This window comes from Erpetoichthys calabaricus, chromosome 11, assembly GCF_900747795.2.
Source record: "Erpetoichthys calabaricus chromosome 11, fErpCal1.3, whole genome shotgun sequence".
Taxonomy (NCBI): domain Eukaryota; kingdom Metazoa; phylum Chordata; class Cladistia; order Polypteriformes; family Polypteridae; genus Erpetoichthys; species Erpetoichthys calabaricus.
In genome coordinates this window covers 74,475,094-74,489,274 of record NC_041404.2, presented here as the reverse complement: position 1 = coordinate 74,489,274, position 14,181 = coordinate 74,475,094, and the positions used below count along the sequence as shown (strand labels likewise).

The following is a 14,181-nucleotide window of genomic DNA, read 5'->3' as shown; positions in this document are numbered from 1 at the left end:
GCAGGCAGAGAGACAGGAACTTGAAACACAAATTACAAACTTTTTTTTTCTTTTGGTCAATGGCCCCCTTTTTAAAAGCCGCGCTGACATCCTTTGACCCCAACAGTCCCTGCACCCTCAGCAGAAGACTAATCGGAGCCACTGCAGGGACTGCTGGGAGTTACAGTTTCAAATTCGAGTAGAGTACGCTCTTGGATTGGCTACTTTCACCATCCCAAGCCGTGTTTTCCTCTATGGCTGCTTCCTGTTCTCTCTACAGTACAGTATTGCCACAAAAAAAGCCATAAAAAATTGCGGAGGATATTTGCAGTTTCTGCTAACAATTATTAGTTAGGTTCTAAGGAAAAATCTGCGAATGACTGAGGATGCGAACCCTGAACTGCATCTTCGCGGGGGGTCTACTGTATAGTTGAGACACTGCTTTCGTAGCAGCAGCATCCACAATCATACACATCACGTGGTATCAAGTATATCCCAGCCCTAAAGCAGCTAAAATAAGGATACACCAATGTCACCCCATGAAGCGCCCGCCAAATGTTCCCCTTTTCATATAATCAGCTCCAGAAAGTCAAGTGAATATATACTGTATATGAAAAAAGACACTTAAGGCAATTTCAGCAAAACAGGAAAAAAATATATTATAAATTTAAAAAAAAAAAAGTGAAGATGAAAAGAGCATTGGCCTTTTCTCATCCCCAACACACAATAACCCCCTATGCATGGAAAAAAAATATAAACAGTGGAACAGACACCCTAGCCCCTTCCGAAGTTCACACAATTATCCACAGTTCATATTGTCTCATTATAATGGGTGAATGAATTCTATAAACCAGACAACCAAAGAATCTGAAAATGTAAAAGAACTTCAACGAGCTCACCCGAGTCTGCTAGTTGTAATTAAATGCAAGATTCACTTCCCTGGAGACGATTGCCGACCTTCACTTGTCTAGATGGGTCTTCGAAGCCACATAACCTTTTTACATGCCAGATGTAGATGCAATCCATTTAGCCAGTTTTCCAGTCTTTTTCCTCCGATTGCTGTACTCCCTCTTTCCTTTTGAAAAATAATGTGATTTATGCAAATTCCTTCTAGAACGAGATATCCAGCCTTCAGGGGTGCTGCTGTCAATTCACAGGGTGTATGGGCCATCTTCGTGCCCCCACAAGCATACCAAGCAGACAAGCAGCAAACGCCTGATATTTTCTATGTGACAGCACTATGACAGAGCGCAATATAGTCAACTTTATCAGTGACGAAGCTGAGAGGAGCTGAAGAGATTTGATCATGGTTACAGGGCACATTAGGGACATTTGCTAAGCGGGTGGGCTAAAACCCTTCATTGACTGGCTAGAGTGGATTAAACCCTTTATCGATGAGATAGTCAGTGAGTGGGGTACTATTTCACAGGGATGGTGGTCATACAGTACTTCATAACCCTGCTTTGTCAACGACACAACTCTAAACACCACTGCCACCAAACAAGTGTCTATATGGCATGGTAACAGCCAACCGTTTACTAAGGAGGATACAATCATACGTAAGGTCTAGCCTTGCATCTCGGAGTAGATCAAATGGCGAGTTACAGGGTTCTATTGAGGGTGCTATGTTAACACAATGAAATTCATCCCTTCAAGATCATAGTGGTCACAGAGTTGGTTGGATTTATTTGACATGACACAGTGCTAAGGTAGACTTCATGGAGGAGGATGCAGAAACAGTGGGCAACAGCCCATCTTTAAGATCAATTCCATTAAATAGTGTATTGCACAAACTTTTACACATAGCCTGTAAAATGAATCCTGCTGTGAAAACCTGCAAAGCGTAGAGGTGGTTTGTTTCCTGGTGAAAGTTAAAAGACCCTAAATGTGCTCCTTTTGTATCTGAGTTATGCAATTGGCTTGCTTAACTAAGTTTAGTTTTAGGTCTTTTGAAAGCTCATAGTAAAAACATTTCAAATGAAACAGTGGCACATCCAAACATCATTTACGTTTTTATTTAAAGGGTTATAAATATATACTTTAAATGACGAAACATACATATTTAAAATAACACAATTAGTTTAACTTGCAAAAGAGATTTATTGCACTTTCAATTATGCTAATACGGGGGGTGCACATTATAAAGATGAATAGGGAACGATTGCCATTTACTTCCCTGCCATTACCTTTGGAATTGTCGTTTGTCTTCCCACTGAGTAACAGACTCATAGGAGTTCGAGGCTGCATTTTTCCAGCTTGCTTACTCAGGAGGCTACAAGGATAAAAAGTAGACATCCAAGACCCCCAAAATAAACTAATCCTCAAAAATTGGTGCAATGTTCCTAATCAACATGTGTCCAGAATTTGAATTATGAATGTCAGGCACTGCACTGCACTACACCAGCCATTACATGCGATTCAGGCAAGACCAGCTATTACCTTGTTTATAAGCAATAATAAAAAAAAAATCTTTTCAAATCACAGTGATCATTTCAATAAAAAATAAAAACACATCCATTTCATGTCTAGCTGAAGACCCATGTAATGATTGCTGCCAAACCATATAAATATTAAACTAATAATGCCACAAACAGGAAACATCTTCAGAGAGGTGTGCAATAATCTAAACTTCATTTGGTGCACATTTTAATTAGAATGAGAGTCTTCATAATCCTAAATATACAAGTGTGCGTATGGCTTTTTATTAATTTTTTGCTATTCAAAGAAAGAGACAATGCATAGTACATGAAATAAATACTTGCATTTACGCATGATGACCACTCTGACAACACTAAAGCTATCCAGGAGTTGGTCGCTCTGGTAATTTTTTTTTTTTTTTACAAGGAACTAAGATTAAAATAAGCAAGCAAGCACAGTATAATTGTTCTGTCTGAAGAATAAGCCTGTAATCACACACAGAGCAATCTGTGCACCCTGTTCATCAGCTTACAAGTCACAGTGGATAACTGACTGATGTTTAACAAGCCGACACTGTCATTTTTGGAACAAAATGTACTTGTCTTCCCTTGGCTCTGTGTGGACAGACTTGTATAAGAGGAAACAGAAATTGAAACTGGGGCTATAAACCCAACCGAGCCTCAGACTGGCCCTCGAGATCTCCAGATCCTACATAAACACTGAGGTCACTGGTAGGGCAGCACTTGCAAAGAAGGGTGGAAAAAAATGGAAATGAGAAACACAACTCCAGAGATTTTTATCATCCAATTCAATAGCAAAAGTGGAGCATCTGAAAGCCAAAAGGAAACTTTTTTTATATTCCACCAAGTGCCATGTTATTTCTGCATGACAGGCATGTCTTATTTAGTTTAGTCTTGAGTAAAAATTGCCCTTAAATGAGAGCCGAGCAATTGGCTCCCTTTCCCTCCAGTCACTTTGCTAAAACACTAATGAAGCTGAAACACCCAACACTGAGGGAGATATAGTAGTTCCACAAGCCACTAAGGTCTTTAATTAGAACACTAAACATACAGTGGTCTTTTTATTAAAACGGTGTAGTACCATCCTCGTTGGGAAGGCTAGTTGTGCAGCATAGCATTATGCAACTGACCAAATTCCCCTGTCACATTCTGTTAATACATTTAAAACTCACAAAGCCTGTCTGGGTCATAATGGCCAGTCCTGGAAAGAAAGCAGGCTTTCACCTTTACCAAGCAGGAATTTCTTTATGACAACAAATGAGAGTCCACTTGTCAGCCTAAGAGGTTCAAAATTAGAATTCATGTTTCATTTAGTTTTAATCTGCTCGACAGCTGTCATCTCCTTTCTAAGCACAACATATAGGCAATAATTGTCAAGTTGCTGTAACAGCATAAAATGCTGTTGTTCTGTGCTGGTGGCAGCTTTTTATTTGCCAGGTAAAACAGAGACATGAACTGGAGGAACAGCTAACTGAAAGTTAGTCTTGGTGAAAACCTTAAGGGATCATTTTTCTTGTAATGCACTAAAATGTAAAAATAAAGTATCCATCCAGAAGTATAAAAAAATCCACAGGGAAGGAAAAAAATGTTTTCCTGTGTCAGGAATGCTGGCTTCAAATGGCTGCAGCTTAAATCTATCTAGTTACAGCTTCATGTCATGGATCACACTGAGTCAAGCCTGTACTGTTTAAAGAAAACTGGAAAATGCACAATCTGCTGTAGCTTATTCAGCCCCATTGCCAGGAGCACAACCCATCATGGTGTGTAGATAATGTTCAAGGCTGGAACTGTGCTAGTCTACTGGTACTGTCCATATCCAGGGTAGCCCTTCTGCGGAGATGAATCCTTTGGAGGAAATGGGCCTGAGTCCTCTCCAAGTATTATTTCTAGGAGGGAAAACACACAAAACAAATCTGAATTAATACTCAACTATAATATTCATCAGTATTTGTAAAGCCAAACTAACAAATCAACAGTTTCCTAGAACAGTCATTTTATTTCCTATTAAATGAAACAGGTTACTAAGGGAGAACATTATGAAAAAAGCCACACCATGGAGAGGCAAGATAGGAAAAATAAATTTACTTGTAACTGGAGAACAATGACACTAACCAGAAGGCACTAGAGTATGGCATTCTCTGGATCCCTGGAGGTTCTCTGAGGTAATAATGGGCTTCCTTCACATAACAAGTGAAACTCTAATTATCAACACAGAAAGGACCTGCAGCCAAAAATCAGCCAGAAATGTAAATCTAGATGTAGCTTGAAAGGTAGCTCTAGCCAAGGGTCAGATGTTGACAACTAGGAGAAGAGACTTACTAGCAGAAGGTGAGACAATGGAAAATCCACCCTTTTATTAGATTAGATAACCTTTTTTAATCTCAAGGGTAAACTCAGAAGAACTCAAATTCTAGACAGGCAGGGCAACAAATCCATGTAAAGGCGCAGTTAAAGATTTTGATTTTTGCCTCTTTATTGCTCTTTGATGTGGTGTACCCTACCTTGTGATTTGCGTTAAATATATACAATCACGTTCAGACGTCTGAGCTACTTTAGGCTGAAGGGACGGGTAGATGGTGCTCTCTATCATGTCAGTGATTTCCATCTAATACTACATGGTCTGACTCAAGCTTTTTATTTTTCAAAGACAGAGAGCAAGCTAGATGGGTTAAATAATCAGGACTGAAGACAAATCTGATAAAAAATTTTTCAATTTGACATGTTATGAGAAAAACCAGCAAAACCAGTTATTTTTCAACATAACATTTATGAATCTTTTCCATTTTACTTGGAGAAAATGTTCAGTCTTGCTTGAAATAATTAATGGGTACCAAGTATGAGTTAGATGATTACTGTCATACTCACAGGGATTGTCAAGCCTACGGAGATAACTTCTCAATAATTAGAACAACTGCAGCAAAGGCAAGGCATAGTTTGTCTAGTAAGAAGCATATAAAACAGTTGCACTCTTAGGTGTGTCATGAGCAATGTTCCCTCTAAGCTGCACGGCCGCACAGTAGATGTTACCCTGCCGCACAGTCATTTTGTAATCCCGCGCACAGATCGTCAGTGACGATCAGTGACGTCACCCTGTGAAGTGAGATGAAGGCGGCAGACTGTCATTTACACGCCGGTGTGTGTAAATAATCAGCAAGCCACATTAGCTAGCACATTTTATTTCGTTGAGTGACCAGTCGCTGCACTGTCTACTGTACTTCACTCAGTTCACTTTCTCTAGACATACAGTAGTGCGTTAACACTAGAATTACCAGAGTCTACGAAAAAAACTCGTAGATTCGGCCCACCTTAAAACCGTTCTCATCTCTCCGCCAGCGTCTTTTGTCTTCTAAATGTGCTGATTAAGACGAGCAGCAAGCAGCCGGCTATTCCATCCCCCACTGTCGCAGAATGTTCACTAAGTTTTCCCAGCTCATGCCTTGTTTGATTATCTGGGAGTGACTGAACTGCTGGAGTTTTAGAGTGGAAATAATAGATCGCTATTTGGAACACACGCATTTCATGTGTGTTCCGTTTCTACAGTAATCTGTGTAAACACATTTTTAAAACAGAAACGTTTTTCATATTTTAGTAGTAAATGACAAAATGTAGGCATAAACTATATAATGTATGAAGCCTGAAGTCCAAAGATCAAGTAAACACTTTCACAAAAAGTTCAAGTAAGAGACAACAGCTTCAGTGGCATAGTGGTAAGATTTGCTGACTTGTAATCAAGAGTCCCTGGTTCGATCCCCACTCACTCCTATATTTGCCGTTTTCAGTAGTGAGCTACACTTTTTGTTAATATTATACAGTACACACATACATTTGGTTTGCGTCTGTAACACACGGTGTGCATTTATAGTACTTGTAAAAGTTAACATTTTTTTAACTTTTATTCTCTCTAAATCATGATCATGATACATACTACGGCCCCCAAACCCCCCCACCACTTCTCTCTATGCTGTGGTTTCTATTACACACCTGAAAGAAAGAGACAATATATGTGAAAACATCATCGCACTAATGCAATATTATTTGAAAACGAACAGCGTCAGATCGGGTGTGGATTTATTCTGGCGCTGTTACTGAAATACAAAAAGATCAACAGCACTGAATAAGCTCACACGCTCTAACATCACCCCCCCCCCCCATCCCCGATCTGACTCCAAGTAACAGCGCAAGTAACAGTGCAAGTACAGACGTGAACCAAGTGTGATCAAGAGTACCCGGTTCGATCCCCACTCACTCCTATATTTGCCATTTTCAGTAGTAAGCTGCTCTTTTTATTATTTTACAGTACACACATACACTTGGTTTGAGTCTGTACTTGCGCTGTTACTTAGAGTCAGATTGGGGGGTTGGGATGTTAGAGCGCGTGAGCTTATTCAGTGCAGCAGGATCAACGCACATGTTGATGTTTTTTTTTCTTTCAGTATATGTGCCTTCCCTGTTTATTTATATATCTAGTGACTTTTCTGCCTGTCTGTCTCTCTATTACACAGTGCTCTGTCTGTCTCTGTGTTATGGAACTTAAAAATAACAGTTATAAGGACACTTGTTCATGTTAATTGCAGTCTCAATTGTTAAAAATATTTTAAAAGGTGCATCCCACATGAAAATATCTCATTAACTGACAGTGCACACCAATTTATAAATTTTATGTCCGTTTGTGGTTAAAAAGAAAAAGAAAAAGAAAAAAAAAACGCTTTCTCCTCAACAGGGAATTGAACTGAGATCTCTGAGGGACAGTAAGCCTGCTGCGTTCTGAGACAGCACATCTTACCACTATGCCGCGGAAGCTGTTGTATTGTTCCTGAACCTTTTGTGAAAGTGTTTATTAGATGTTTGGACTTCATGCTTCACACATTCTATAGTTTATGCCTACATTTTGTAACATTTATTACTAAAATATAAAGTTTCTGTTTTAACAATGTGTTTACACAGATTACTGTACAAATGGAACACACATGAAATGCGTGTGTTCCAAATAACGATCTATTATTTCCACTCTATAAATTCACTTCACTCCCAGATAATCAATCAAGGCATGAGCTGGGAGATGCTTGTGCACGTTCTAAGTCGATGGGGGGATGGAATAGCCGGCTGCTTGCAGCTTGTTTTTATCGGCACATTTAGAGGACAAAGGACGCTGGCAGAGAGGTGAGAATGGTTTTAAGGTGGGCCGGATCTACAAGTTTTTTCGTAGACTCTGGTAATTCTAGTGTTAAATTAACAGTTTTCGTGTCAATTTCGTTAAATTAACAGTCTTCGTGTCGATATTTTAAAATGTTGAAGAGAAAAACATGTACAACAAATGGAAAAGAAATGCAAAATAAGAAAGCGCGAGATTCATTTAAGCCTGAATGGTTAAAAGTAAAAGTAACCACAGATACGCCAGATTCAAGGAATGTTGCGGTTGAATTAGGTTGCATATATGAATACTCAGACGAGAGTGGACTTAAATGCAAGTTCTGTGCTGCTAGTTCAAGTAATAAGGCTAACAAAGACAACAAATATGTCACCGGAAAGCCTTGGGATACATGGAAGCTTGACTACTGTAAATGACATTTATTGTCGCGTATACACTTAGAAAATGTTGAAATTTTGTACAATCGCTCGCATGGAATCGACCTGAAACGTCTTCTGGTTGAAACAAGTACTGAGCAAGAAGAACGAATTAAGCATAACGAGCGCCAGCGATCAAACAAGGTGCAAGTTCGAATCTTAATGGATAATGTCCTTCTTGCCATCAGGATGAACACTTTGATGCTGTCAGTGCAAATGATTCACGACCATATGGGAAAATATGTTTCTATACCAGACAGTTAGCGAAGTAAGAACTACGCCTTTTGAGTTTGTTGAAACAATCGACGAAGTGGTTGCAAACAACGTATTTATAGAACTTCGAGCAGCATCGTTCCACACGCTCATCATTCTCACCCAGATATTGTGCTTCCAATTTAGATTTTATAAAAGCAATCACTTTTTCCACATTTTGTTATGATACAGCCTTATTCCAAAATGGATTAAATTCATTTTTTTTCCTCAGAATTCTACACACAACACCCCATAATGACAACGTGAAAAAAGTTTACTTGAGGTTTTTGCAAATTTATTAAAAATAAAAAAGTTGAGAAAGCACATGTACATAAGTATTCACAGCCTTTGCCATGAAGCTCAAAATTGAGCTCAGGTGCATCCTGTTTCCCCTGATCATCCTTGAGATGTTTCTGCAGCTTAATTGGAGTCCACCTGTGGTAAATTCAGTTGATTGGACATGATTTGGAAAGGCACACACCTGTCTATATAAGGTCCCACAGTTGACAGTTCATGTCAGAGCACAAACCAAGCATGAAGTCAAAGGAATTGTCTGTAGACCTCCAAGACAGGATTGTCTCGAGGCACAAATCTGGGGAAGGTTACAGAAAAATTTCTCCTGCTTTGAAGGTTCCAATGAGCACAGTGGCCTCCATCATCCGTAAGTGGAAGAAGTTTGAAACCACCAGGACTCTTCCTAGAGCTGGCCGGCCATCTAAACTGAGCGATCGGGGGAGAAGGGCCTTAGTCAGGGAGGTGACCAAAAACCCAATGGTCACTCTGTCAGAGCTCCAGAGGTCCTCTGTGGAGAGAGGAGAACCTTCCAGAAGGACAACCATCTCTGCAGCAATCCACCAATCAGGCTTGTATGGTAGAGTGGCCAGACAGAAGCCACTCCTTAGTAAAAGGCACATGGCAGCCCGCCTGGAGTTTGCCAAAAGGCACCTGAAGGACTCTCAGACCATGAGAAAGAAAATTCTCTGGTCTGATGAGACAAAGATTGAACTCTTTGGTGTGAATGCCAGCTTCACATTTGGAGGAAACCAGGCACTGCTCATCACCAGGCCAATACCATCCCTACAGTGAAGCATGGTGGTGGCAGCATGATGCTGTGGGGATGTTTTTCAGCGACAGGAACTGGGAGACTAGTCAGGATAAAGGGAAAGATGACTGCAGCAATGTACAGAGACATCCTGGATGAAAACCTGCTCCAGAGCGCTCTTGACCTCAGACTGCGGCGACGGTTCATCTTTCAGCCGGACAACGACTCTAAACACACAGCCAAGATATCAAAGGAGTGGCTTCAGGACAACTCTGTGAATGTCCTTGAGTGGCCCAGCCAGAGCCCAGACTTGAATCCGATTGAACATCTCTGGAGAGATCTTAAAATGGCTGTGCACCGACGCTTCCCATCCAACCTGATGGAGCTTGAGAGGTGCTGCAAAGAGGAATGGGCGAAACTGGCCAAGGATAGGTGTGCCAAGCTTGTGGCATCATATTCAAGAAGACTTGAGGCTGTAATTGCTGCCAAAGGTGCATCGACAAAGTATTGAGCAAAGGCTGTGAATACTTATATACATGTGATTTCTCAAGTTTTTTTTTATTTTTAATAAATTTGCAAAAATCTCAAACATTTTTCACGTTGTCATTATGGGGTGTTGTGTGTAGAATTCTGAGGAAAAAAATGAATTTAATCCATTTTGGAATAAGGCTGTAACATTACAAAATGTGGAAAAAGTGATGCGCTGTGAATACTTTCCGGATGCACTGTATGTTCTCTATAACTGGGCGGTAAATGAATAAAGTTTCATACATATTATATTAATTTATGACAATACAGGCCTTCATCACATATTTAAATTGCAAGCCTAAAAATATATATTACCTTGCACAAGTCGTTTCAGAGCACCGCCCACACAAAATATATTTTGCACACATGCCCTTGTTCCTTATAATTTTACCTTTTAATATTAGTTTTTATCTCTATATTTTTTCTGACCGTACTTGGAAATTCAGTTAAGTTTTAGTTTTCCTTCATCGTGTATTTTTAGTTTTAATTTAGTTTTTACTTCACAAAGACTTATTTATTTTATTTCACAAATACATTTCTATTTTATTTTTATATCTATTAGTTTCAGTTTTAGTAATTATGGCATGGAGCTCCTACAGAGTTCAGTTTTGTGTCACAATCAGACAGAACTGTATACAACAGATTTGGACACAACTTTAATTTTCAAGGAAGCTTACTACACTACATGGTTTACTACCTGGTTTTGTTTTTGTCCGATAAAACCAAGCATAATCAAAACCAGATACTGAATATGAACAATTTTACACAATTTTATAATTTTTACAATATTTTCTGTTATTTGTGCTGAACAAATCTGCGTTGATTGTTGGCACTTTTTATCTTTTACTTTTATTGCCCATAATGGGCCAATTTGTAATGAAATTTAGGTGAATTTTAAGGTTTTTACACCCTAAATCTCTACAGCACACAACATATCCTGCTCCAAGACAATGTGCTTATAATGAATGCCTCCAATATTGCATTCAAAAATCTCCCATACTGGGGCTTTGTTATTTTCTGCCAGCCATATTAATCTCCGATTCCATCTCAGGCACATACAATTTATAGACAGAATTTTGCCACCTGCATGTCTGAAAAGATATAAAAAAAATCAGAAAACAGATTCTACTGTGTTCTGACAGGTGTGATCATGAAAATCATGGGGGCTTAGGAAGAACAGAACTCTTAGACTTGAATCACTGTGAAGGTTAGGGGTGGTGAGACTTGAATAGCCAAGTATAAGAATGGTAAACCCTTAATAAGCAGAGTAAAAGCAGGTAATAGGTGTATGGAAGGGCACAAAATGACAGAAACAGCATCTGAGATTAGGAACAATATATACATTATCTAAACCTGTTTATCCAGAGTAGGATCACAGGAAACCTGGAGTCTACCCCAGCAGGTTTGGATGCAAGGCAGGAAAAATCCATGGTATGCAATATGTATGATATGGCTGATGTTAAGAACAAAAAGAAAAGGATATTTCAACTATCTATTATGAGAGAGAGAGAGAAACATTGAAAAAAAGGGGGACAGATATTTTAAAATATTCAGCTACTGGATTATGTTCACAATATCAGGTATTTTGAGCTGTGAATATGAACTAAAAAAGATAAATTAATAAATATAGAATAAATACAAAAACACATTAGTATGTTTAGTTTTTCATCACTTTTTTTCATCAATTGGCAGACTCTCTTTGCCTACCTACCTGTGGTTCATTAGACACAATACCATTTTACAAAGTTTGTATCGCTTCATTGTTAAATGACATTTTCAAAGCAAAAGTGATTGGTCAGCAACAATGCACTGATCTTGTATGATGACCTAGTCAGTCTCTCAATCAGTGTTGTTTTATTTTCAAAAATTGGGAATCGTCTCCCCTAGACTTTCTCGTATACTCAGATATGGGGATGGATATTTGAGGAGTAAACTGCAAGAAAATTATATTTTTATATTATACTAGCAAAATTCCTGCGATTCGCAGCGGCGAAGTACTGCTTTAAAATTTTTATTAAGAAGAAAAGTAAAACTTTTTAAACTGAGGGAAAATATACCAATAATTATTTGTTAAGGATCTCTTTGTATACCACGTTGTCAGTTCGTCCCTCTGGTTGTAATATGACCAAGCTGTGCACTGAGCTTACTCTTGAGCATGCAACGTATAGTTGGCCATGTGAAAAGCAATCTTGCCTCAAATCAATGCCAACCTTTTGTAGGGTCTGTCCCTGAGACTTATTGTCATTGCGAAGCAGAGCCTTACTGGAAATTGGAGGCGTTTGAATTGAAATGGGTTTCATCGATAACTTCGCATCCAGCTTTTGAGAGTTTAAACATTCATAAACATGAAAGTGTCCACTACTCAAATCGTCACCTGTGAATCTAAGATGTTTAAGAGGCATTGGCAGTTGTCCAAAGGTGTAAAATATTTGGCCATTTCGGTACACTTGAAAGCGACAACCGAACAATTCAGCAGCAGCCATCAACTCACATGCAGAACCATAGGTGAAGGGCTTAAGCATTTCACTCTTATAGTGCGCCTGTGTAGTTTAATTATCTCCTGTACCGTCATCAGTCCACACCTTGAACCTGTCCCAGTCATTCAATACATAAGACACAATATCAAGAGTGAGCCTGATATGGCCGTGCAATATGTAACACAGAGAATGGAAAAGGCAGTCGCCATCTCTGGGCATGGAAACCACTTGGTAAGTGACAGTTCTTTGATCGATGGTGATCACCTCGATAGACATGTTACGGGGGGTACGGTTCGAACGATAAAGGAAATGGGTACCTGAACAATGTAAACTAAGTCTAAAATACCTACACAATAACTATAATCGTAATAAACGAACAATAAAACAGCGGAGAAGCCGTGGATTAAATAAAAAGGCTGCAGTTATCAGCAAAGAGACGTGAATACCATGGCGAAGCAAGGAAGGGAATGAAGAGACCAGGGCAACTGATGGCCTTATATAGACAGGCAGCCAACTACGTGGGAGGTGTGGGAATGGGGGACCCAACACCACCTCACACGGCGACTGAGCTGCAGGCTATGGACGTATATATGTACGTAAGTAGGATTCAGTTAACGTTGGGGACCCGCGTACCAAATTTCTTGAAGATGGGCCCATAAGTAACAAAGACCGTTGGAAAGTTCAATATGGCGGCCGACAGTGGCGTCATACCACCGAAATAAGTATGTACATCGGTTTCAGTTAGCGCAGAGAAGCCGCCTACCAAATTTCGTGAACATGGGGAAATAAATAAGAACGTTTAACATGACGGACGTTGTCGACCGTTATGACCGTTACGTGTAGAATTTCGAAATGAAACCTGCTTAACTTTTGTAAGTAAGCTGTAAGGAATGAGCCTGCCAAATTTCAGCCTTCTACCTACACGGGAAGTTGGAGAATTAGTGATGAGTGAGTCAGTGAGGACTTTGCCTTTTATTAGTATAGATACATTAAAGAACCATCAACAACAAATCAAATCAAATTAATAATATATCGAACAATTATTATAAAAGTAATGTTGAATAAATTGGACTATACAGCTGCATGAATAAAACAAAAATTGAGTATGTATTCAGGTAAAGGACCACTTCCAGTTGATGGATTTGGCCCAAAAGTTCCTACAGATCAACAATTTTGGTGTAACAACTACATGCCAAATTTCATCCATCTATCTAGTTGCGTTTTTGAGTTACCATGTTTACACACGTTCAGACATAATTCCAAAAAACTGTACTTTCAGACTCGGGGAGGTCTAAAATGTCAAGATTCATCAAAATCTTGTGGTCGAATTTTTTCATGATTACTACACTTTCTCTATATTTTGTATATGAGAACGTAAAAATGATTTCTCCTGTGCAAAGTGGCAGGTGAATTACTGTCAACAAAAAGCAGGCACCTGAGAAATAAACTGAAACGTTACTCGTGATGATTCTGTCCATACAGTAAAGGTTTTGTTGACCAGTACATTCCAATTTCAGGAGTTTGAATTACATCTTGATATACAACAAGCGCAAAGAAAGGCAGCACGCACCCGTATTCAGCTCACTCTGTTTACCGCAAGTGCTGTGTGAACACCCACCCTCCGTCACCAGCCAGATGAATATATGTGGGCGGTTCGTGGTGGATGACTTTCTCTTTTAGAGTTAAAAGTTATAAAAGGTACTAACAGCAAGAATATTCATTCAAAAATGAAAACTAAAAATATCTTTAGTAAATTATTATTTTATTTCAGTTAGTCTTTCCAGCTACTTTAATAGTTTTGTTTAGTTTTTCATTTCAGTTTTGTTAATTATTTTATTTCAGTTTACAAAAAATGTTTTTTAAATAACTAGGGAGCTCTGCCGCCAGCTCGCATCGCTTG

The 14,181-nt window shown here is 39.1% G+C and overlaps 1 protein-coding gene across 3 annotated transcripts in view; it reads right to left on the bottom strand.

Moving 5' to 3' along the window:
• Positions 1 to 1,968: 1,968 nt before the first annotated feature.
• The window catches only part of timm17b (translocase of inner mitochondrial membrane 17 homolog B (yeast)), a 48,777-nt gene continuing 36,564 nt past the window's right edge, over positions 1,969 to 14,181 (bottom strand). For 2 of the 3 annotated variants that reach the window (XM_028813363.2, XM_051933595.1), the window contains one exon: positions 1,969 to 4,303. In XM_028813363.2, coding sequence (XP_028669196.1) covers positions 4,215 to 4,303 — 89 coding nt within the window. In that variant the 3' untranslated portion in view covers positions 1,969 to 4,214. The remainder of the gene's footprint in view (positions 4,304 to 14,181) is intronic. The other variant, XR_007936211.1, reaches the window with a different exon arrangement.